Below are 23,208 nucleotides of genomic sequence, written 5' to 3'. Positions count from 1 at the left end.
TGGGCAATTGGTCGTAGACACGATGCTTCTCCTCGACTATCAGAACGTTCTCATCCATTCGGTGTTGACTGAGAGGTTCTCCGGGTTCGTCATATGGTTTCCACCGCCAAAGCTCGAGAGCTTGCTAACTTCCAAGGCAGTGCCCCTCCCGCTCACATCGACCAGACCATCTCCGACTTTGACGGCGTCATTTACCACATCTCGACCCCTGAGACGAAGACCAAGATTCAGCTTTCGATCCAAATAAGATGCTACAAGGATCTGGTGAAGTACGGCGCAGAGCAGGTGCTGCAGAGGGAATATGGTCAATATGTGGTACCGCCGGAGCCCGGCTATGACTTCTCGGTCATGATCGACCTTGAGAACCTCCCCGAGGACAAGGGTCAGTTATGCTTCGATAACTGATGCTACATGGGCTGACAATCAGTACAGACGAACGGGAAGCACTGATTATGAAGATGGCGTTGCTGAAGCGCAATGCCATGGCTGCTCCTTTCGAGGCGGCGTACGAGGAGCACTACAAATTGAAGGAGGAAGCATCTAAGTACACCTCTGAGGAGGCTCCTCAGGGCGTGCGCGAGGGCGGCGAAGTCATGGCAATTCACTATCGCGAGGAGGAGGCCATTTACGTCAAGGCCAGTCACGACCGTGTTACCGTCATCTTCAGCACCATATTTCGCGAGGAGACTGACCGTGTTTTCGGCAAGATCTTTATTCAAGAATTCGTTGATGCTCGTCGGCGAGCTATTCAGAACGCCCCTCAGGTGCTCTTCAGGAATGACCCTCCTTTGGAGCTGCAGGGAGTGCCGGGAGTCAGAGACTCTGGCACTGGTGAAATCGGATATGTTACCTTTGGTAGGTGGTCGTTACACTGTTGCCGCGGCGTTGTTGTACTCACCTCGTTATGCAGTTCTCTTCCCCCGCCATCTTACACCACAGAGAATGCCCGACGTCATCTCTCACATCCAGACCTTCCGTGACTACTTTCACTACCACATCAAGGCATCCAAGGCATACATCCACTCGCGTATGCGCAAGCGTACGGCCGACTTCCTTCAAGGTGAGAAGAGACGGCTCTTTTGTCGACTGATGCCTTCGACTGACATATTGCAGTTCTTCGTCGCGCGCGTCCGGACAGTGAGGAGAAGGAGCGCAAAACGGCAAGTGGCCGAACCTTCAAGGTTCAAGGAGCGTAATCTGGCTGGGACCATTTTTGTTGCGTGTCGCAGCATCTGCATCACTCAATTGGTAGTGGCCGCTCTGGTTGAGCAGTAACCAGGAAACAGAGGCCAGGGTGGAGAGGTGTCTGAGCAGTGGAAGCGATACAAGCCGATACGTTTCCCTTACTGGCCCGGCAAGCACTCCTGGGTATTTTTGTTGTTAGAAAAGGATAAAGACTTATGACCACGCTCTACTACCTATGTAGGGAGACATGTTCGTTTGTGAGAACCCAAGCAGCCTTGGCGGTTAGAAAGCTCGAGGCATCGTCAAGCGGTCCAATCAGACGCACGATAAGTGCGGACGTGCCCTTTCAAGCCATGCGGATGAGACGGAGTTGAAGAAAGCCTCTGTTGAACGGCGGTGCATTAAGGAAGCGTCAAGCGCCCCGGAGCTCAACGTGCCGGATCGACGTACCCACTCGATGGGGTTCTTGCGCCTCGTGCCGGCAAAATAGGCTGCATAATCGATGGCTCAAGCGAAGCTACATAGTATAAACCACATGATATGTATCGGTTGTCACACGGGGCAAAAGATGAGGTGACAGACTGCGAGCAAACAGAGACGTGCGAGTCAAGCTCAAATTTGGTGGAGATGCACGGCTTTCCGTCCAATGTCGAGATATGCCAGAACTGATATCCATCTCTTTCAAACGGAATGGAGCACACATCCGTTGTTGGCTCCCGTCCGTGAAGTGTGACTTCTTCACATGGGTACAGTCAGACGCACAAGATGAGTTGGGTAGGGGAGAATTTGGGTTGTTTCGTTTGTGTGGCCAGGTGCGGTACTGCTTTTGTCTCTGCACTGCAGATTGGCAATTTGACCCAAGAACCCCATAAAGTGGGCGGACGCGTACCCAGGCACGTCCCGCGTGCATTAGCACTCAGTTTCTCTCTCATCATAACGTGCCCATTCCCAAAGTGGATCCATGATAGGTAGCCTTGGGGAGCTGCCGCATTCCAAGACGACGGCAAACCAACCAATTCATCGTGGACGGCATTCAATAGAGGGGTCACACAGAAGTACGGATGCTATGTATGGCTAGGACCGAGTCAACTGGCGAAGATAATGTCGTTGGAGTGACCAGGATGTGTACCCCCACCAAGGATGGGTATTGAGACGAAATGGGTTTGAAGAAGAAGAGGTTCAGCAAGCCCCCTCGTCGAGTTGGACGGCACGGCAAACTGGTGCGAGACAGAAGCTTGACCCATGCCGCGACACCAAAACAACCCCCCACCCCCCAAACCCTCATCGCAAGTCAAGTCCCATGCGGCAAGAGCCAGAATTCTTCCGGTGGTTCCGGGGCAATGATTCCAAAACGTGGGAGAAGGTTGTCGCCCCAAAAAGGAGACAGGCCCCTTAACTGTCGCATGGTGCTCCTTATGACGTCCGACGGACAAGTGCGAAGATGGGAAACCAGACAAGGTTCCCGGGGTCAGCCATTGCAACTACACAAGTAGAGGGGCAACTAATCATTCGTGTGCCAAGTGCGATATCATGTACCTATGTAGTCTAAGTGCCCCGCTAGGTACCTACCTAGTTAGGAGGGATGTGGTACGAGTCTGTACCTGACGCTACTGCAAGTGCGACCTCAAATGGGCCAGTCAGGGCGCTTCATCGCATCAAAGCACTTTGACCCCAGAGACATGTGCCCCAGTCACTTGCGCTCGATTGGGGTCTGTCCTGAAATTGTCTCCGGTGCCTTCCACCTACCAACCGTTCGTCCCGCCATCTGGACTCTGGCACACTGCATTAGCTGCTGCAGGAAGAACGTGCGCCGGGGGGGGGGGGGGGCCTACACTAGATCACGGACGGCAGCCGTCAATCAATCATGCCCCGGATCCAGAATACCTAAGTATCCATCCGTAGGGAGGCTGGAAAACGGACGAAGCCTGAGTGCAAACGAACAGCCTCCCTTTCAACGTCTGTCCACCCCAAACCAATACCTTGGAAAGGCCGATCTGTTTCCTGACAGTGCTACCCAAAGACGTTGACTGCGCCTCGTAGTGTTTGCGAGGGTGGTCTTTTTTCGTTCTCGGGAAAAAGCTACGAGACGCCCAATACCCTAGCATCCTTTGACATCGATCCCTGTGGACTAACTGCTGGTGTACCTACTGCGTTAGGTACTAGGTATGTAGGTATACTACCGCGCCTGAGAGTCCCAGAGCTGTGTACAAGTTTGAGTGCGCCAATTGTGACTGAGGCACTTTCTTCCTCTAGGCCTGCCCTCCCTTTTCGACGTTTACATATTGAAGCCCCATCTTACCCGAGATTCCCACTGCGGAGCGTCTCTTATCGCTCATTTCCAATCTCTACGCAGCAATCCACGGGTAGGTTTGAGGGCGAAAGTTGTAGGTTTGAGGACGAAAGTTGTAGGTTGAATCAGGTCCTCGGCCATCGGCGATCAGGACACTTGTCTGACATTTCCCCATTGACAGCCAGCCACCCACGCGGTTTTCGTAACTTGTGGTGCCTTTATCCTCGGTCCTCATTAGACGCCCTACCAGCCGTTTCGTTATTTGGCCGATCTTTCTAACGCTCAGCAATCACGTCGGACACACGACTTACTCCAGTAAAAAAGTGAAGACGAAAAAGCAATACACCAACAGACAGATCGCTCGCACGACATTGAACCCTCGCCTGTGTGTAGAAGTGTTCAACCGACATTTAGTGCCCCTGGATCTAGGGGAAGGGTATCCAACGACCTGCGCCACTGAGATTGGAGACAGCACTAAATCGTCCGTCTTGACGCCACTGATTGGCCGAACCTTGGGCCATAGTTTATGTATTCACTTCTGTGGCGTCACCGGCTTCTCCTCTCCTTCTCCTGGTACCTTGCCAACACGGGTTGGTACACAGACACACCTCGTGTCACGGCAAGAGGCAACACGATAACGAGACATTACAACGGCACACCACAATTTGCATCTATCTGCCCACGCATCAATCCAAATCGACGACGTGATACACGCGTTTTCGAGCCCAAGGACAACTTGAGTCCTTACCGAAACAGATTCGCGCTGAATTCTCCCATCGTTTCCTGCTCAATCACCCACTTACTCGATGTGGCTTACTTCCTTTTTCTCGCTCCCGACCATTCTTTTCTCCGCCGAGACATCAGACTAATACCGACAAAAAAAAACAAGGAGAGAACGGGCCATTATAACTCTTGGCGATATTATTCTGGCTCGTCTCACATCTCTAGACTTCTTATTGCCATCAGCTTGAAGAGTACTTAGTCCTGAGCACAATCAACAGCTGTGCAGCCGTAGCCGTACTGCCAAAAAGCAGTGTCTGTGCTTTGATAGGAGGTAAGTGCAACCTAAATCGTCACCACCAATTTCCCTTGAGTAGGTACGGGCAGGTACATGTGGGGCACGTACCTCCATTCCAGCTCCATTTCGCCTGGCGGCTCAGCCTCTCCTTCCTCTCCACCGACAAACAACAAAACAGTCAAAAGAACAGGGGGAGAAGAGCAGCGGCCTGGCTTACCACTCCTCTCTTTCTCTCTCTCTCTCTCTCTCTCTCTCCCTCCCTCTCTCTTCATCGTCATCGCCATCGCCATCAAATGGCTGCAGCTCAGTTCTAACATCTCTTTCCCCGACGGTAGAACTGGGCGACGAATCAACTTTTTTCTTTCCTTCCACTTTTTGTATTCATCCTACACCACACACTCGTTTAACCCCCTCAATCATTACCTTCCGACCCGACTCGATTCGACTCGACTCCTCTCGCCTCCGTTTAATTTCGCACCACTGATTTTTGACGCGCCTCCCGACTCACCGACCGACCAAACGAAGCAAGACAGATTATTCTTGCCATGGCCAGCGCCCAAAAATAGGCTACTTCTGCAAATGCGACGCGATACCCAGTCCGATTTTTCTATCATCAAAAACTCCCGATCCAAAAACTTCGATACCCAGCATTCTCATATCCTAGCCGACCATTCACCCAACTGAACAGCGATAGCAATGCGTTCGCCTTCGGCGCGCCGCCGCCATCAGCGGTCGAACTTGCTGGCGTTCGCAATTCTGGCACCTGTTTTGGCGACTGCGATTCAGTTCACCCCGGTTCCCTCTGTGGACCTCGACCTTTCTCAGCTTGGCAGGATTGGGGTGGCAGGTGACTTCAACGGCATTTCCCGCTTTCAGTTTGAGGAACAGAACGAGAGGCCCTACAACACCAACGGAAGCGAATCCTTGCTTGCCCAGCTGCCTAATGACGCCTTTGCTTCGGTCATCTCTACTGATGCTTCGATTCACGACATGTGCACATTCACCCTCCGAGATGGGACGATGCAGGGAGTGGTAATTGGCGGTAATTTTACGAGCTTGGATGGTATTCAGTCACAAGGCATTGCCTTGTTCAACCCCAATACATCCGCCATCACGCCTCTGGCTGGTCTCTCAGGTCAGGTTAATGCCCTGCTCTGCGACCAAGAGGCCAACACGGTCTATGTCGGAGGTAACTTCCGGAGCGCCAACTCAACCAACGCCATTGCCTGGCAGGGCACGAATGGCTGGACAAACCTTCCTTTTGCTGGCTTTAACGGCCCTATCTCGTCCATTACCAAAGCCTCCAACGGCCACATCGTCTTCGGTGGTAGTTTCACTGGCCTCGGCAACACTAGCACCCCCACCACTCCAGATGGCCAAATCATCAATTTGTCAAGCGCCAACATCACGTCAACCTCAACCACCTCTACACCCGGCTTTAGTGATCCCCGTAACATCATCTGCAAGACGGATGGAGTCGGTGGCCCGGGCAACACTTGGCTGCTGAACGATAACGCCTTGGGGTTCTGGCAGGCCTCGTTCGGCTTCGGCTTCCAGCCCACGAAGCTCAGACTCTGGAACACTCATCAGGATGGTCGAGGAACCAAGACATTCCGCTTCACCGCCCTTCCTCTTGGGGGCATCCTAAACATGACGTACTTGGACCCGGCAACGGGACAAAATGCCTCCTGTACGAGTGAGTGTCCTCTCAGCAGCAACACCAGTGTCAAATTCCAGGATTTCCACTTCGTCAATCTTGTTGGCATGAACTCGTTCAGGATCGACATTTCTGAGTTCTATGGATCCGGTGCTGGCCTCAATGGCATTCAGCTCTTCGAGGATGACATAAACTCATATGCGGTCAACGCCTTCAACGCCCCAGCTTGCTCCGATAGTGATACCAAGTCATCTGCCACTGCCACTGGGCCGTGGTCGACCTCACCCTCACTGCAGAGCAGCTCTCAGTACCTGACTGCAAAACTCTCCGGCAGCATTACCACGAACTCTGCCTCGGTCACTTTTTTCCCGGACCTCAAGGAATCCGGCAACTACTCTGTCAACCTGTATACACCAGGCTGCTTGCAGGACGCCACTTGCTCGACCCGAGGACAGGTAAACGTCACGGGTATCATGTCACCCTCCGGCAAAGATAAGTTTACGACATCGCTCTATCAGACCAACAACTTTGACAAGTACGACCAGATCTACTTCGGATACATCGAAGCGAGCTCTGCAGACGGTTTCCGGCCCAGCGTTACTCTTACTCCATTGGCCGGTCAGAACCTAAATGAAATGACTATTGTCGCCCAGCGCGTCGGGTTTACCCTCATTAACTCTACAGGAGGACTAAATGGCCTATTCGACTTTGACCCTTCAGTTGCCACTTTGGACACGGACTTCAAGAGCTCCAAGATCAACCAGCTCGGGTCATCGTTCTCCTCTGGCTCTGCCGTTACCAGCCTGACAACTGCTGGTGATTTGGTCATTGTAGGGGGCAACTTTACATCTTCCTCTGCTCGTAACGTTATCGGCATCAACACCGCAAGTGAGGCTACTGTGGCGCTCGATGGCGGTCTTAACGGTGAAGTCAGGGCGATGCAGCTCAACGGCACTCAGCTCTATGTCGGCGGCATCTTTTCAAACACTCAAGACAACGCAGTTGCAGGCCTAAACAACGTCGGCGTCTACGACATTTCCGTCAACACCTGGACTGCACTTGGCTCGGGTGTCAACGGCGAGGTCTCCCACGTGGTCCCTATGCTCATCAACCTCACGAATGAAAACAAGCCCGAGTCAGTTATTACCTTCACCGGTGACTTCAGCGAGATCAACGCATTTGGCGACAACTCTGCTATTCCCGTCACTGGATTCGCCGTCTGGGTACCTTCTCGGAAGAACTGGCTTCAGAACCTCTCTGGTCCCGTCCCTGCCTTCAACGGCATTTTGACGACTAGCATTTTCAACCTCCCCGGTGGAGGATCTCTTTATGCAGGGTCTATGACGTCGGCTACAATCAGCGCCAACGGGGCCGTCACTTTGGCCGAGAGTTTTGGCCAGTTTCCTATCAAGATCAAGCCCTCGTTCCCGAGCTCTCGCACGATCAGCAAGCGCGATTCGGTCTCGAGCGGCAGTGTTACGGGTGTGGTCACCGGTGCGTTCTACAACAACAATAACCGCAACATTACCATCCTTGGTGGTCACTTCACGGCTGAAGGCGCGAACGGCACCTCTGCCAATAACTTGGTGCTTATTGATGGGTCAAACGCGAACACAATTACCGACCTTGGCTCTCAGATAGAGGATAGCTCGACCTTCATTGCACTCGCCATTACAGGTGATCTGCTCTTCGCCGGCGGTAACATACGTGGCCGTGTCAACAACAACGACGTCCGAGGTATTGTTTCCCTCAACCTGCAAAGCGCCAGCTTCAACAGCACTCAGCCACCCGGCGTGACCGGCGGTGACGCTACCGTCACCTCTATCGAGGTCCGCCCTGAATCCGGCGATGTTTACATTGCTGGCTCGTTCGATTCAGCTGGCGCGCTCGGCTGCCCGGGCGTTTGTTACTACGATACGTCCCTCGCAGCCTGGAACCGTCCTGGTGTCAATCTCGACGGCACTGGCCATGCGCTCATCTGGACAAGTAAGGACCAACTTGTTGCCGGCGGTAACTTTACCCTCAACAGCTCCTATCCGGCAATGCTTGCAATGTACAGCCCCGAGCGCCAAGCCTGGTCTGCGTACCCCGGCCAAGCTTCTTTACCCGGCCCTGTGGAGGTCCTGACAGCCGGATCACGAGACCGTAACCAACTATGGGTTTCCGGAACCGCATCAAACGGATCTGTTTACCTGATGAAGTATGACGGCACTGCCTGGCGCTCGGCGGGAGTCACTCTCCTCCCCGGTACGATTGTGAAGAGCCTTCAGGTCTTCTCCCTGACCACATCTCACGACAATACCGATATCTTGAACTCCAACCAGGTCTTGATGATGACGGGCTCGCTCAACATTCCCAACTTCGGCACAGCGTCAGCTGCCATCTTCAACGGCACCACCTTCCAGCCATATGCCCTTACTACTAACAGTGGGAACACTGCTGGGTCGATCTCAAGGATCTTCACCGAGAACGAGGACTTCTTCTCCGACAACGGTAAATTAGGACCCCCCGTTGCCTCGAGTCAGTTGCTAACCTCAAATAGCCAATCACTTGGCCCTCGGATTTGTCGTTCTTATTGGCCTCGGTATCTCGCTCGCCCTCATCTTCCTCCTGGTTATCGCCGGCATGGCCCTCGATCGTCTACGCAAGAAACGAGAGGGTTACTCGCCAGCCCCAACATCAATGTATGACCGAGGCGGTGGTATGCAGAGGATTCCACCTCATGAACTCTTTGAATCACTTGGCAAGGGTCGACCTGGTGCGCCAACGGTATAGAGAGCGACTGTGGAGAATGTTCTGGTTTCGGTCTCTTTTTCATACCAGTGTTTTGCTTTCTGGCGTTTGGACGGGCATGGCATGGGAAAAGGATACCATCGCAGTTCATCATCTTTCACCAATGGAGACGGAGAATCAGCAGCCCATACCCAAGACGATCAACGGCGGCACTTGACACGCTCTCTCACAGATACGCAACACAGTACTCGGCAGTTGTCTCACCCAACTACGAGCGAGGAGTTGGGTTTGCCATGCGACCCCAACGAGAGCCTCGTGATCCGCCTAGTTGCATTGCGTTCGATTCCTCACGACCCTCACGACCTTTGTTTAATGTCTACATATTTAGTTATACCACTACGTGCGTCAAGCCACCTTCTCTTCTCGGTCACAAATCAGCAATGTTTCTTCTCCTGGAACTTGTACACAACAAGTCAACACAGCTTCCGTTCATCAGCGGACTGGTTGCGCATACACAACCCACAAACAATCATTAACGCCGCTTTTCTTTTTCACCCCTTGGTATTTTAAGGTCTTATGTTGAGACAGGAAAGGAGTCTTTCTAGAGCTAGCAAAGGAGAGGAAGAATATTCTCCATAGTTGGGGGACAGCAGGGACAGAGACAAATAGTAGAGAGGAAAGTCTTTTTCTAGTGAAAAAGCCTCAGCTGAGGTTGTTGTTTACTCGGCTCCAAAGACAGTAGTTGCTTCACGGCGAGTTAACGCCATACGTAGCTTAATATTGACAAATCAAAAGACGGTTAAACTAAAGCAGTATTCCTTCGTTCACACTTCAGTGATAATCATGTTAGCTTGGTTCTCGTTCTCCTTACCTATGGAATGTATGTATTACAGATGAAGTGTCTATATAATTATTTCCTTCTCCTTGGTATGTATGTATGTCTCAACTACGTTGACATCTCCCCTCCTCCCCTGAGTCCCCCCTTGTCTTGCCCTACGTACGTGCCTGTACAATGTCTGAGACCATTGCCAACACTGCCATAATCACATTCCTGTTATTACTGTATCTGCTTGCGTTCAGCTGCAATTCAGGATGTCGCCATCTCTGATGTTTCTTTCTCTCCTCTCCTTCATCCTTCGTCCCCCGCCCCCCATTTTCACTTATCTTTGTAACAAAGCTTGCCCTCTTTTCTCGAGTTGAGTGGTCGCCAACTCGAGGATGAGCTGGCAGGACTTCAATGTCGTCCGGTTTCAATGCCGTCCGCCTTGCCTTCCTCCAGCCTCCCAATGAGAGGTCGGTACGATGCTAGCCTCGAAAGCCGAAGCATATCATTGAGCTCGTGTGCGAGATGGCAGATGGAGGGGTATTGAAGAGGCAAGACAGTACACACGCCCCCCGAAGCCGGACGACGTTGCGCTATGCCCGGCGCAGTCGCCAAAGGAGTGTTTGGTGGGAGATCTTGCATATACCGTCGTGTCTCATCGAAGGGCGGCGGGATCGCGGGCGAGGCGCAAAGCGTGGTTGAGTAGCCACGGGAGGGAGGGGGGCTGCTTGACGTTCGCGGCATAGCCTTCCCCCGCAATCTGATACTGACTGTATGCCGCTACGGCGTTGAGATGTCGAGACGGGCGCTGCGCACGCTAGTGGCACACTTTCGCTAGGCTGTGTCCGATCGATCAGCGGCTAGCCCTTGACGACGGGCAAACGGACGCCTTTTACTTCATATCTCACACTACCGGGGGGCAGCCTGACGGAGGCGACTTAGTCCCATGGGCTTCAGCTCTCGATGCACCGTTCCTAGACGCCGGAGAGGATATTGGAGATCCACGGGGGCGCCGGACACGGGTTTCTCAACGATGGACTGGCAGATTGGCCTAGTCGGCCGTTCTCGAGAGGCACCGAACGCTGCGCCTCTAATGTGATGCTGTATTCTGGGTGTGCAGTTCCCACGTCTACGAGGCGGATCACTGTATCTCGCGGACATGCTAGGGTAGGGCGTCCCAGTGTCACCTTCATCAACATTGAACTAGTGATATCACACTACAGGAGGATAACGACCCTGGTCACAATCCCAGGGTTTATCGCCTGCCACTCGACAGAGCAAAGTTCTTGCTGTTGCGGTGCCGGCTTTACATAGTCTATGGATCTGGTCTGCTTGTCTGCTTACATAGCAGTGGGTGTTGCTTACTTGATGCAACCGAGACCCTTTACGCAGGCGCAAAGTAGAATCTAGCTGCAGGCCTCCAGATCGGACACGCTCCCCACACGACAAGACTACTGTATATTGAGCTCATCTCGGAGAGAAGCCTGGGCCTTCTGCTCCCGCCCCAGGGTGGTCGTCCATTGCCAGTTGCTCTAAGTTGAGGCGGCCCCAACGGTTGGCCGTGTTTGAAACGATGATAACGATGATGGACTAGGCCATCGGTGGCAAAGTAAAAAGAAAAAAATAAAAGAAAGAAAAATAGAGTCGAATCGTAAAAAGAAGGCAAGGAAAACAGGGCCAGAAGCAGCTGTCAGAAAATGTCGCAATCATGGAAAGTATTAGCATTGGGATGTAGTGCGGGTACCGCTCCGCACTAAGGTAGAGAAGGCGAACCTTGATGGCCTCTTCTTCCGTCTTCGCAACGCCGGCTACGGGCCCCATTGTTTGATTTCAGCGGTGAATGGGCCGGCCCCGCGGGGAGGGGGGTTGACAGGGACTGGGGCAGGAATGTTTTTCTGCTGAAATAGTTTGGCACAGCGATTGGACACAACGCAGCCTGATGGGTGGGTTGAGGAAAAGGCCCTTGCACAGGATTGATATCCGGAGACATAGCCAAGTCTGTCAGTCGACACAAGATGGTCGATGGTACCGGTGATAGTGTGCTATGCGTATGCAGTGTGCATGGCCTATTCGCAAAGCGTGGTGCGTTACTACTAGTATTGCACCGCTATCACAGGTCAGGGGGGTGAAGGTACAGTGATGCTGGCCATTGGGGCTGGTTCGGGATTAAGGATACTTCCTTTGGTGCTGGGATGCTGTGTTATCTGATGCGAATGAGTGACGGGGGCCGGGATGGCTGCTGTGCTGAGGGGGGGGGGGGGGGGGGGGAGCACCGGCGAACTAGTGAAAGTTCAGGGCATACAGCACCCACTGGCTGGCGAGAAAGCTGGCGAGAAAGCTGGCGGTAGCAGAGGGTTGCGGGTCAGCTGCTTGTCTGCCCTGTGCTTGACTCAGGGAAGACGAGTTGGGGCCTCGAATCGCAGGCAGGAGTGAATTGGTCAATTGGGGGAAGGCCGGAGCTTCACTCGTGTGGTCTAGGGTACGGTAGGTACGTAGAGGGGGTGGTTGTATTGTTTCACTGTTGTCTTTGAGGCATCTACACTGTACCAGGGGTGGGAGGGGTATGTGTAGTGTAAGTGCTAGGATGGAAGAAGAGGGCGGCGCAGCACGGCTGTGATGTGTTCCGCTGGCTTACGTGTTGAGTCTGAGGTGATGGTATTATCATGTGCGAGAACATGGACATTTAACAAAATGCCATGTTTGGTTGCGCCTGAGGGTTGCGTCCTCTGGATGGACGGTATGGTTCGGGATGCAGGCACGCTAGCGCCGGTAGCCCAAGACAGGCAGGACGCTGCGAGCCTCTTTGGCACAAGGCGATATCACTACCGTATCCTCTCAGTAGATTCGTACACCGCACTGACCAGGGGCTACTATATAGGGGCTAGCGGGCTGGCAGAAACAGGGATCTAGAAGTGGCAAATGCAGGGGTTAGTCAACGTCAGCAGCAAGTTTGGTGGCAAGGGTTAGGGTTAGATGGGTGGGTGGGTGGCTAGGCTGGCTGACCGCCTTTCAAAATAGGCCTAGTGGGTGGTATGTGCGCTGTACGAATCTGCTGAGAGGATACGGTACGGTACCATGGCTGTTATGGTTTGTGGTCAGGTACGCGGTTCTTTGGGTAAGATATCCCCTGTCGCCAGCATTAGCGTGCAGATGCTTGCCAGGGGCATGCGGGTATCATCCATCCCCCTTATTTCCCGCAAAGTTTTTCATCCCAAAAGAAAAGACAGGCCAGGCGGTAGTGACACGGTCATCCATCCCTGTGGCTCATCGACGAGACACTGGAAAGGGAGGGTGCGGGGCAGAAGGAGATGGCGACAATTGGATGGCGCGCATGCGGCTGATCTTGTGTTTCGAGAAAGCTAGACATGGGAAGGAAGAGATGAGTGGAGAGAGATGCGAAAAATAGAAACCGAATAACCATTGCATCGCATACTATGTAGTGTAATATCGGTTTGCTTGTCCCTCTGCTTGTCTTTGGACGGGAAGTAATGCAGCAGCAAGGAGCGTGAAACTTGGGCAAGGAGAAGTTAGGTGCCTGCGCCTTGCACCTATGCGCACCATGTCCTGCTGGTGGAGATGGGGCCAGCTGCGAATGGCAGAGTCACTTGGGGCCTTGGACGGAAGAAACTGTGTTGTTGACTTTTTTTTTTTTCCTTCTTGCGACATTTTCCTAGTGACATATCCATCAGGTAAGAGAAGAGAACATCGCATGACCCAGTTCTTTTCCACGGTACGTACTGCACCCAGGTGCAGAGTTATTTTTGCACTTAACTTGATATAGACACTACATGTAGCCTGAGGCGGCAACTTCTGAGCAAGAGACAGTGTGTCTGTAACAGGTAGTACCGAGAACATATTCTTCGTACACCCCCCATACTCACCCCCCTTTACAACGAATCAGCGCTCATGAAATTTGCGCCAAGGGCAGGTGCTACACCGTTGACCAGTAGGACGTGCCGGACTCCAATGCGGCCGGAACACAATGACGTTCGCGGGTGCCGGGTGAGACTGGGAATACCACTGAATGATTATCCCCGCTTGCCCCGCATAGGAAGCCACCGACGTCACCGATGCTGGTTTGCTAATTCCAACGACGAACCACGACACTTCCGCAGTTCCTCTATACTTGTCCCTCGCTCTTCTTTTTTTTTTTTTTGCTGCACACTCTTTGCAGTAGTGTGGTGCACGCACTGCTTGCTCGCATTACCGGCCACATTATGCTGACTACAGCACCCCCCAGCTCTCAGTGCTCTCTTACTGCCCATATGTGGCCCTCCGTCTTTGACGAATGGGCGGTGTGTTTGGGACGCGGCAATTGACTTGCATCGGAGACGGGGGAGATGGTGATGTGCTAATGCAGTCAGTCACTGAGACTGAGGCCTAGGTATCTTCTCGCCTGGGTACCACCACGCAGCAAAGGTAGACTGCCAAAGTACCACGGCTGTTGGGCAGGAATAGTTCGAGTTCGCCAGTGTAATAATGATGGAGGATGCCGTGGATTAGGGCGAGTGACAGCATGCCCCCTCCCACTCAACTCTCGAGTCTTCCAACGACCCCTATCTACTACACCTTCCTCCACCGAAGCCATCCAGGACTTGCCTCTCGGCTGGTGGCGAAAGAACAAGGCCAAAGAGAGACAGGTAAACGCCATCGAGACATACGTGCAGACCCCCCCCCCCCCCCCAAAGCATGTATTGTCCGTTGTGGCGGCCACCGACACAAGCTATACCTGTTACCATTAGTCTCAGGCCTCTAGAGAAAGGAAGAGAAAAAAGTCCGGGGTGGGCGTTCACTCCCTAGGATTCTGGCTAGGTGAGCAAAAAGACCCTGACGATCACATTTCGAGAGGCGTCTGCCTTGGTCTGACCTAGCATCAAAGCTGCTCGAAGCTAGCCTCACTAGCGCAACCGCTCGTTGGCTGCTTTCATACCCTCCCACCCTCAGGTGGAACCGTGACATTCCCCGGCCGCCAAATGGTCCGTCGCGGGCGCCGCTGCGGAACGGTGCCGTGCCGATGCACTGATGTACTTCAAAGCACTTGATGTTGGCCACAAACGCATAGTGATACTAGTCAACCCATCCGCACCCACTCTCTGCATGCGACTCGACAGCCGTGTCCAATCGGACACAAGATTTTAATCACCGCACACAACATGAAGAAGAGTCAGAGCCCGATCGCCTCCTGCGATGACGTTGAGGCTAGCAGGGGCGCTTCTAAGCCTTTTGTTGTGTTTATCTGTCCCCCCCCCTTTCCGATGGCCATCTGTCTCCATCATGATGCGATAAGAATGCTGGCCGGAATCTCCCTCGCAGTCCGCCGGCAATGGGCCACGGGCATGTCTACGTCTGAGTGGCTCAGAATGCTGTATTGCCATTGGCGTCTGTGGCTTTGGCGCGCCCGCTGTGCTTCAAGGCCGGCGTACCCGCACTAGTGTAAATCACTTGGGTAGACGGGCAGAAGACCCCGCAAATGTTGTGCGACCTCCTCAAATGAACGGAGCCAGCATCGGATCATGCATTGGGCTGCCATTGCCAGGTAGCAGTGATTTGTTGGTTGGTCACTTGGAAATCTGCCAAAGGACAAGATCCATTTACCTAACAGTGCCAACGACGCCGTTCTCGCAGCGGACACGACTGGACAGCCCCGTCCTCGTGAACTGGAGTACCTGAACGCCAGAAGAATAGCAGTCAACCCCGGGTACCTAGCGGATCTTCAGTCACTCGGCGAGCTTGACGATATTCGCCTTGCCTCACTGCCTCACCACCTCACCGTTCAACGGCGACCTCCCCAGCCCTGTCTTACAGGTCGGGGAACGGCATGGGCCAAGAGGATTTCAGAGAGGTCACAGACTTGGTTCACGTCCGTTCCATAGAATCGGGTGCATCGCGAGCAGCTCGGTCGGTCGTGCCCCCGGATCTTTGTTCGTTTGGCCACTTGGAGCACGCTGCATCTGGCGTCTCGTTGGTGCTACACTAGATGTAGCCTCGCCATGTTCCCGGTGGATCGCACGGGAATGGATTCTCTGTGGGTTCCTAGCGGGTGGTCATGGCATGGTGTGCATCTAAGTACAGTAGGTAGATGCTATGCAAATACCACGCAGTACACAGCAATTCACCTCAGGTCTATACGTATCTGTACACGCGTGCAACAGTATCCTTTGCCCCCCCCCAAGACCCAAGACGTTGAGGATGGATTGGCTCCTCTCAGTCTACACTCTCAGACCTTTGGCATGGTCGGCTCCATCCCCCGAAATCGCCCCCGCTGGGGGGAGGGGTAGGAGGTCGTCGTCCAATCACCCCGCCTTCAGTCCATCACAAAGCTTGATCGAGCTTGACTTCAGTGTGTATCTCCAGCCGGCAATGATCAGAGGCCGCCTGTTGCCAACGCTGCTCGACGCGTGCTGCAGTGGAGAGTCCGGCATGTTGCTGAAACGCAGGTACCCATTTTTACTTTCATCGTTCGTTCCGCCCGCCCGTCCGCTCGCCCAGCGCTGGAGCCGGAGCTGAGGTGGGCAGGCTAGGGCCTCGTCGGGTGCTGAGCACACATCCCTCCTGCCACGCGCCGTCTTTCCACTCCTCCTCCTCCCCCAACCCCACGGTCGACTCCTCTAGGTAGTGGGCAGGGACAACACCGGTACTGTACGGAGTAGTCAGTTTCCCCCCAGTTTTCTCGCTTGTGTGCTAGGTAGGTACCTAGCCAAGGTACTGTGCAGCGTATCATCGCGATTGCGGATAGCTCACTCCTTCAGCAGCTCCGTCTCATCTTGCATACAATGATAGGTCGTTATCTTGGCCTGCCAACCATTTTGCCGCATCGAGGCTCGCAGTCTCCATAGGTATGCCACCGTTCCAGCATCGTCATCCCCAGCCAAACCAGCCCAGGGGCCAGCGGAGCCTTACTTCCTTGCTCTTCTTCCAATGTCCCCCCCCCCCCCCCCCCCCCCCCAAACCTACCGGTAGTCCAGTCTCTAGCACTTTTCATCCACCTCTTACGCTCGTCTTTCTTATCTTTATTTCTGCCTCCCCCAGACCGCCCCACCGTTTGACACCGGCAGTCTCCAAACCCTCTGCGTGGTCTCCCTCCTCGTCACTCTTCTGTTTTCCTTCTTGCTCCCTTCATGTCCCCTCGCGCCCTGTCCTCTGCTACATTAGGTCAAACGGACGGGCATAAAGATCCGATATAATACCGGTCTTGAGGCAGAAGGGCAAATTGCCCCTCTAGTGGTCACTCGGCGCGTTCTATACCACATCTTACATGGCGCTAAAACAAGCCCCCCTTCCGTTTCTAATGCGCCATCCGTCACTTCTTCACAGCAAACGTGGCTTAGTGCCATCTGGGACACAGCGTCTTTCAGACCCTGTTAGCTACGTAGACATACCGCTAAATACGGAGTACCTACACCAGACTAGGTACCCACCCACCCGGTTGACAAAAAAGATGGCACACCTAAACACCCCCTGCACTATTATAGACAGCACAACACTAAATACATAGATATACCTATATAAAATAGTTAGAATTAATGCCAGTATGTTCTACCTACTATTAGATATATTTTTCCTATATCCTAACTGCGTCTTGTGGCTGTGTCAGCATAAGAAAAAAACACTTGTTAATAGTCTTGGGGTAGATGTGGTGTAAGAAAGTACTTTAGGTGTGCTATCTTTTTTGTCAACCGGGTGCCACCTACGTAGCCTCGTCTCTCCCCTTTCCCCTTTCCCTTTTAGCCACCCATCCGCGTCGCCGCGTTCGTAACAGTCGCCGCAACGGCGCCTTGTTCCATGGTCCGAAGTTGCCGCCACCAGGATCGGACCAGCTGACATAGGCTGTGGACACCAGCGCCAATGTCAACGACGTTGCGCCTCGAGCCTCCACTTTACAGGACGTCCACCCCCCTCGCTCCCGAGTAGGAACGGCTTGTGAACCACGTTCCCAATGGACGATCTTGCCTATCCGCGGGTATAGTGATGCGTGTATATGCTACGCTTCCAAGGTGGGCATAAGCGAACGAGCGTGCGTGCATACCTGCGTGCGTCCCCGCGTACCGAACGTGGCCCGTGTCGATCGCCGACCACGCGGCAGTTACTCCTGTCTTTTTCACATGGATACCTACACACGCCGAACCTCCTCCCCCTTCTTTGAGATCGACGCTACCTCTTTCCCCCTTTTCTCGGAATGGGGTCGGTCTCTATCAAATCACTGACCAGTCATTCATGGTGCACCCAGCTGTCGTCAGAACGAAACAACATCACGCTCTTCCCTTCACTTTAGACTTATCCCTCTCATTGGCTTGCAGTATCTGAGCGGTACCGGCCGGTGCTGTAAAGCCTCAAAACTCCTGCCTCGGAGGAGGAGGTGATTGGGGAGGATAACAAGGCGTTTTGGGCCCCCAATCTCACCAACACAACGGTTGTCCCCCCAGGCAGGAGCACGCATGTTCATGAGCAAACACATCATTGCCAGAATAGACCATCGGAAGCACCGCGGGGGGAGGTCGGGGAGTCGGTGGCGAGTCGGTGAGAGCCGAACCCCCACCCCCAAAGCCCAAAGCCCAAAGCCTGGGTCCCAAAACCATACGCTCTCATCCCATTCTCCCTTTCTCGTTGCGGGGAGATGCATATGTGATGGGATGGCAGGCAATGGCGCTTCGTCCTTGGGGTGTGTGCATGAAACTATGCATATTATCGGGGATCCCCCATCTCGATGCCAACGAAAGAGCGAGGACAACCCTCCGTTTTCACTCCAGTATGACGAGTGCCTGTAACTTATGAGCCACACCTCCCTGTCCAGCGTCTCGCGATTTTCTCGGAGGTCATCTTCCCAGCTAAGTTGCTCTGATCCTGCCTTGTCAATCCATCGACACGGCTGATGAGCGACTGTCTTCATTTCATGCACGCAGGGTGAAGAGGCGGGTCCCAATAGGGAAGACGGAGGTTGTTGATAACCCTTCTTAGTTGTCCTTTGCATTATAATTAAACTATACTATGTTGGTACACATGTACGTATGCTTTCCCAAATCTGATATCCCGGTCCGTTCGTTACTTGGTTTCAAAGTCATATCCCGCCGTTGCCACCTCTCCCCCCATTCCTGTCTGCCTCAATGCCCACCCCCAACCCATTAGGTGTGGTAGTAGCAGTAGCAGTAACAGAGCACAAAACATGAAGGCAATTCACCCAATCGATGCAAACTAGAAAATGCGCAGTGGCACCTCATAGTGTGATGGGTATAATCATCCAGTGTGAAAAACTACTAGTACAGATCGCCTTTTGTCCGGTTCTTCCAAAACCCTCTGGACATATGGGTCGAGTTTTTGTGCGAGGCATACCACCGATGGTAAACAACCTCTTCTCGTTCGTCATCTCTAGAAACCTTGATGGAATCAAAAGAAATGTGAAAATGACATGATGAGCGCGCAACAAAAAATTGAAATGATACAAAACCAGCCAGCAACCAAGGCAATCAGCCCGATATCCTTTTAACGCCGAGGGTGAGGGTATCACCAGGTCCTCTGTGACCACTTGGAGATCTTCCTCTTTCGCACATAACTGACAACCGAAATAAATGCAGAACGTGGTTGGGCCGGGCCAACCATCAACCCGTCTCCGGTCCAAGTAGGAGCAGGCGCGTTTCGTGATCTGGTGTGGGGTGAGCGATCGACAGAGAGTTGAGTTCGGGCCCATGTCCGCTGCACACTTCTCCCCTTTTCTTCGCGCGCCTCGTTGGGCCGTGGAGATGCCGCCGATACCGCTGCGTTGTTCGCCATTGATCCGGAGTCCGCGTGCTCAAATCGCGCCACGGCTGAAATAAACAGAAACAAGATGAGGGTGAAGAATTCCAACATATCATGATACCCTGTATGACGATGAACCGAAAGTGACAACCCGCCCGCCAGTTCCCGTCCTGTCGCCAAAATTTTGCCTTTGTCTCTTTCGCTCGCCGATAGATGGATATTAAAACGAGGGTAGAGAATGGTATCGTATGAAAAACCGGGTAAACAATTCGAATCGTCTAATAATGGGAAACTTTGAAAAACTCATTGTAGAGCCACTCGATAGGAGATGCAGGATGTCTGTCTGATTGGCGTCGGGGGTGGATATGGGATGTTGATCGTGACTCGAACTAGGAAAACTCGTGATGTCGTACTAGCCCTGCTCACTGCCCTCCACAGTTTGAAGCTGTGTGTACAGGCGTGTTTTACAATTCGAGCCTGCAGGAAAGGGCTCGAACGTGAGGACATTTAGTCAGAGTGGTGGTCTTCCGAACCGGCCTCAGACCGGGCGTCGCCCTTGTGGACCTTCTTGTGCCTCCGAAGATTTGAGACGACTGAAAAGTGACGGCCACAGCCCTCAACCTCGCAAGCAAAGGCTACAGTAAGATTAGCATTTTTGCAACATGGAACAAGACAAGCACCGCCTTGTTGCGGCCGAGTGATAACATACGCTTCTCGCCAGTGTGGCTGTACATGTGCGTCTGAAGGGACGAAGGGCGAGTGAAGCGCTTGTCGCAGACCTTGCACTTGTGCTTCTTCTGCGTGCTAGACGACACCTTGGAGCTGAACTGACCCATCATGGACTGGGGAGCTGGGGGGATCTGAGGTGCTATGAGGCCGTGTGGCCGAGGGAGGGTTCGGGAGGTGACAGACTCAATGTCTGATCCGGCAGTCGAGTAGTCACTGACAGAGTCGGCGCCGTAGTAGTTGCCGAATCCAGAGGTGGAGGAGACGGATGAGCTGGTCGAATGCGTCGAGGGGAAGCCATAGGAATCCCCCGATCCCCTATCACTGCGGGCGCCGTAGATGTTGCGAGGAGTCTCTTGGCTCATAGCGAGCATGCCGTGGCTTGCGTCGAGAGCATCGGCGAAGCTCCGTCGTTCGTCGTGGTGGTGGAGTCCTCTGTTGTTAAAGTCAATCATTGAGTTGCGATGGGGCCGGGCCAAGACACTGGGGTCCGAGATGTCGACCAAGGAAGTTGAGGGTACTGACGAGTGAGAGAACCTCCTAGAGTGTTCGGGTTCCGGGGCGAGAGCAAACGTCGAGCGCATGGGAGCGGGAGCGTAGCCCATTGTCTCGTAGGGGGTAGGCGATGCCGTGTATGAGCCGTTTACGGGAGAAGCAGCCGTCGCGTAGGGAGCATCACCATAGGCAGGAGCGGAAGTGGCAGCCATGCGATTGATACTGAGAATATCTTGGGGAACAGTGAGTAAGTCCGTCCTAGGCAGAGGGTCTGCCATGGGGAGACTACCTGCTGAAGCTGCCGTCACGGGAATCTGTCCGTAAGAACCCAAAGACGAGGCATTGCTGCTAGTGCTGGTCCTAGCGGTGTGTGACCTCTCCAGACCCAAACCGGAGCCGAGACCGTGGCCGGCGTACAAGCCCTGGGGGGCTTGCGGCGACGAGGTGTTGGCCCACGGGTTTGAGAACTGAGGGGAGGCGGAAGAGTGTGCGTAGGAAGACAGGTGGTCGAAGGTGTTTAGGGGTCCGAATCGTTGCTGAGAATCTAACGTCATAGTCATGATCGGTGGTGGTGTTGGTGAGATGGGATGACGAGGTAGGCCGTCAAACAAAATAAAAATAAAAACAAGGCGTATTAGATGTTCGATGTGATAGCGTGAACTGATCAGATGCGAGTGTATGTAACGACTATTATGGTAGAAAGCCAAGTCGTGTCACGGATCGGATAGAACTGGATGATCCCGTAGGAGTTGGGCAGGTTGAGGTTGGGGGATCAGCGAGGTTTAAGTGTGTGCTTGTGGACTACTGACACGACTACTTGAACCAGTTGAGAGCTGAGACCAATCGTTTGGGCTGACCAGGCAAGAGTCGTATGAAGCTTGTTGCACAGTGGTCAGCGGAACATGGGAGGAGTGTGGAGACCCTTTCTCTGCAGACAGCTGTGACGACTCCGACTCAGAGTGATCGACAGCGCCAATATCCCGTGGGAAAGAGGCCGAAGGGGCAGGGTTGGGGCGATTTAGGTAGGGTAGTAGGCTTGTTCAGATTGGAACCGGGGGGTCAGGCTGAGGAGGAGCCTAGAGGAGATGGAGGAGAGAAGGACGACCAGGTTAGGTATTGTGGTGCGGGCCAGCGAGAGCGGAGCGGATGCGCGGTAGTGCGTAGCGTGGTGTAGAACGAGGGAGTTGAGTGGAAGAAGAGATGGCGGCCCAGTTTTTGACAGGACCACTAGGAGGAAAGGAGGAGACCTGGAGTACGTCCCTGGGACGAGGTCGAAATGGGACAAAGATCTGCGGTATCGAAGACGGTTTGGTGAAAGGTCTCGAGGTCAACTGGAGGCTGTGGCAGGGGGGCCCCAGGTATTGTTGTTCAGTCGGCGCGGTGTGTCGAGTACTGGCGTCTCCAAAGTGAGCCAGGAGGGACTACCGATGATGTTGTGATAGTGGAGATGTATTTTTTTTTTCTCTTCCTCTTCCCACTCTTCCGCGAGGACTTTCAGGAGCGGGGTTTCCCGTGTTATTGGGGGTGAGCCTCTATGTATGCGTGTGTGTGTGTGTGTGTGTGTGTGTAGGTACGCCCCTTGTTATTATTGTTTTTGAAGGGGGGAGGGGGCAGTGTGAGATGTTGCTTTTTTTTTTTTGTCTTTCTTGCTGTCTTTGAAGATGCTTGCTTGAGTACCTTAGTTGTCTTGATGTGACGAACCGCAGGAGCTCGGGGCAAGTAACGAGAAAGAAGGCGGAGCGCGTGGAAAAGTAGACTTTGGCGCAATGCGTCGCAATAGGTTTGGTTTGAGGTTGGACGATGGAGCTGAGGATCTCTGATGATGAGCGTTCGGAGTGGAAAAAATTGGGGCAAGATGTAGAATTGGCAGAAATTTGATGGGGAGGCGAGGGAACAACGCTTTTACATCTCTCGTGGTTCCGGGTCAGGAAGGAGAGACAAGCAGATGAAGCTATGATGTCGATTTACTTGGTGTTAGAGTACGCTGTGTGGAGCGGAAAGAGTGGAAGAGGGTGTGGGGTGTATATAGCAAGAAGAAGGGGGTGTAGTGCCAAGAGAGCAAGAAAAAAAATTGGCAGCGAAGGGAAAAGAGGGTTCAAGAGTCCAGGGTAGGGTCCCGTTAGTGAGAAGGATGGGATGGGGGAGAGGAAGGAAGGGATGCTGGAGGGACGAGGGCTGAGGGGGTGTGGGACGATAATCAGAAGGAGGTGTGCAGGGACCAGACGAAGTGGACCTTAGGGCAGGGAAGAAAGGCGCCACACACTGCCTTCCGTGTCTGTGTGAGAAAAAGAGGAGGGAAAGAGGGTGCGGAGTTGTGTACTATACCTTAGCACTTACCTAGGTACTGACTGCGGACCGGAATGCACGCCTGCCTTGTACAGCCCAGGTCTTGCCTGCGCGGCGCAGGTACCACCTGAGGCGGGATGGACTACTGACCGCAAGCACAGCTGCTGACGGCTCTTCCACGTCCCGTCCCAAGTACACAAGTACGCCGGGTGTACTTCAGCCAAGGCTAGCTCGCATGCGCAAGCAAGCAAGCACTGGCCCTC

The 23,208-nt window shown here is 53.5% G+C and overlaps 6 protein-coding genes across 6 annotated transcripts; 3 read left to right on the top strand and 3 right to left on the bottom strand.

The window, feature by feature from the left end:
* Positions 1-22: 22 nt before the first annotated feature.
* On the top strand, positions 23-1,196 carry LY79DRAFT_586020 (Arp2/3 complex; the record flags this gene model as incomplete). The annotated part of the gene is made up of 5 exons (XM_060560573.1): positions 23-84; positions 141-382; positions 433-855; positions 911-1,060; positions 1,114-1,196. 5 exons carry the CDS (start codon positions 23-25, stop codon positions 1,194-1,196), a joined length of 960 nt encoding a protein of 319 aa, XP_060421214.1.
* Positions 1,197-5,189: 3,993 nt separating this feature from the next.
* On the top strand, positions 5,190-8,925 carry LY79DRAFT_503813 (cellular morphogenesis protein; the record flags this gene model as incomplete). Its single annotated transcript, XM_060553439.1, has 2 exons — positions 5,190-8,643; positions 8,693-8,925. The coding sequence occupies 2 exons, from the start codon at positions 5,190-5,192 to the stop codon at positions 8,923-8,925; spliced, it is 3,687 nt and encodes a 1,228-aa protein (XP_060421213.1).
* Positions 8,926-15,838: 6,913 nt separating this feature from the next.
* LY79DRAFT_29653 (uncharacterized protein) lies at positions 15,839-16,290 on the top strand. The gene has a single exon (XM_060552254.1). It carries the CDS (start codon positions 15,896-15,898, stop codon positions 16,211-16,213), a length of 318 nt encoding a protein of 105 aa, XP_060421212.1. The 5' UTR covers positions 15,839-15,895; the 3' UTR covers positions 16,214-16,290.
* A 1,203-nt stretch (positions 16,291-17,493) lies between these two features.
* On the bottom strand, positions 17,494-18,641 carry LY79DRAFT_534510 (uncharacterized protein). The gene has a single exon (XM_060556434.1). It carries the CDS (start codon positions 18,591-18,593, stop codon positions 17,970-17,972), a length of 624 nt encoding a protein of 207 aa, XP_060421211.1. The 5' UTR covers positions 18,594-18,641; the 3' UTR covers positions 17,494-17,969.
* A 154-nt stretch (positions 18,642-18,795) lies between these two features.
* On the bottom strand, positions 18,796-19,666 carry LY79DRAFT_29631 (uncharacterized protein). Its single transcript, XM_060552251.1, has one exon. It carries the CDS (start codon positions 19,386-19,388, stop codon positions 18,918-18,920), a length of 471 nt encoding a protein of 156 aa, XP_060421210.1. The 5' UTR covers positions 19,389-19,666; the 3' UTR covers positions 18,796-18,917.
* Positions 19,667-19,945: 279 nt separating this feature from the next.
* Positions 19,946-21,219, bottom strand: LY79DRAFT_574959 (uncharacterized protein; the record flags this gene model as incomplete). Its single annotated transcript, XM_060559657.1, has 2 exons — positions 19,946-20,073; positions 20,148-21,219. 2 exons carry the CDS (start codon positions 21,217-21,219, stop codon positions 19,946-19,948), a joined length of 1,200 nt encoding a protein of 399 aa, XP_060421209.1.
* Positions 21,220-23,208: the final 1,989 nt, after the last annotated feature.

Source organism: Colletotrichum navitas (genome assembly GCF_030913465.1).
Source record: "Colletotrichum navitas strain CBS 125086 chromosome Unknown LY79scaffold_1, whole genome shotgun sequence".
NCBI lineage: Eukaryota > Fungi > Ascomycota > Sordariomycetes > Glomerellales > Glomerellaceae > Colletotrichum > Colletotrichum navitas.
Note: the sequence above shows the minus strand (reverse complement) of the source record. Positions and strands in the feature narration are given on the sequence as shown.

What these genes read in the sequence shown, in the direction of transcription:
- LY79DRAFT_29653 (XM_060552254.1), top strand. Translation starts at nt 15,896, where the DNA reads ATGGATTGGCTCCTCTCAGTCTACACTCTCAGACCTTTGGCATGGTCG.
- LY79DRAFT_534510 (XM_060556434.1), bottom strand. Translation starts at nt 18,593, where the DNA reads ATGAAGACAGTCGCTCATCAGCCGTGTCGATGGATTGACAAGGCAGGA.
- LY79DRAFT_29631 (XM_060552251.1), bottom strand. Translation starts at nt 19,388, where the DNA reads ATGGGCCCGAACTCAACTCTCTGTCGATCGCTCACCCCACACCAGATC.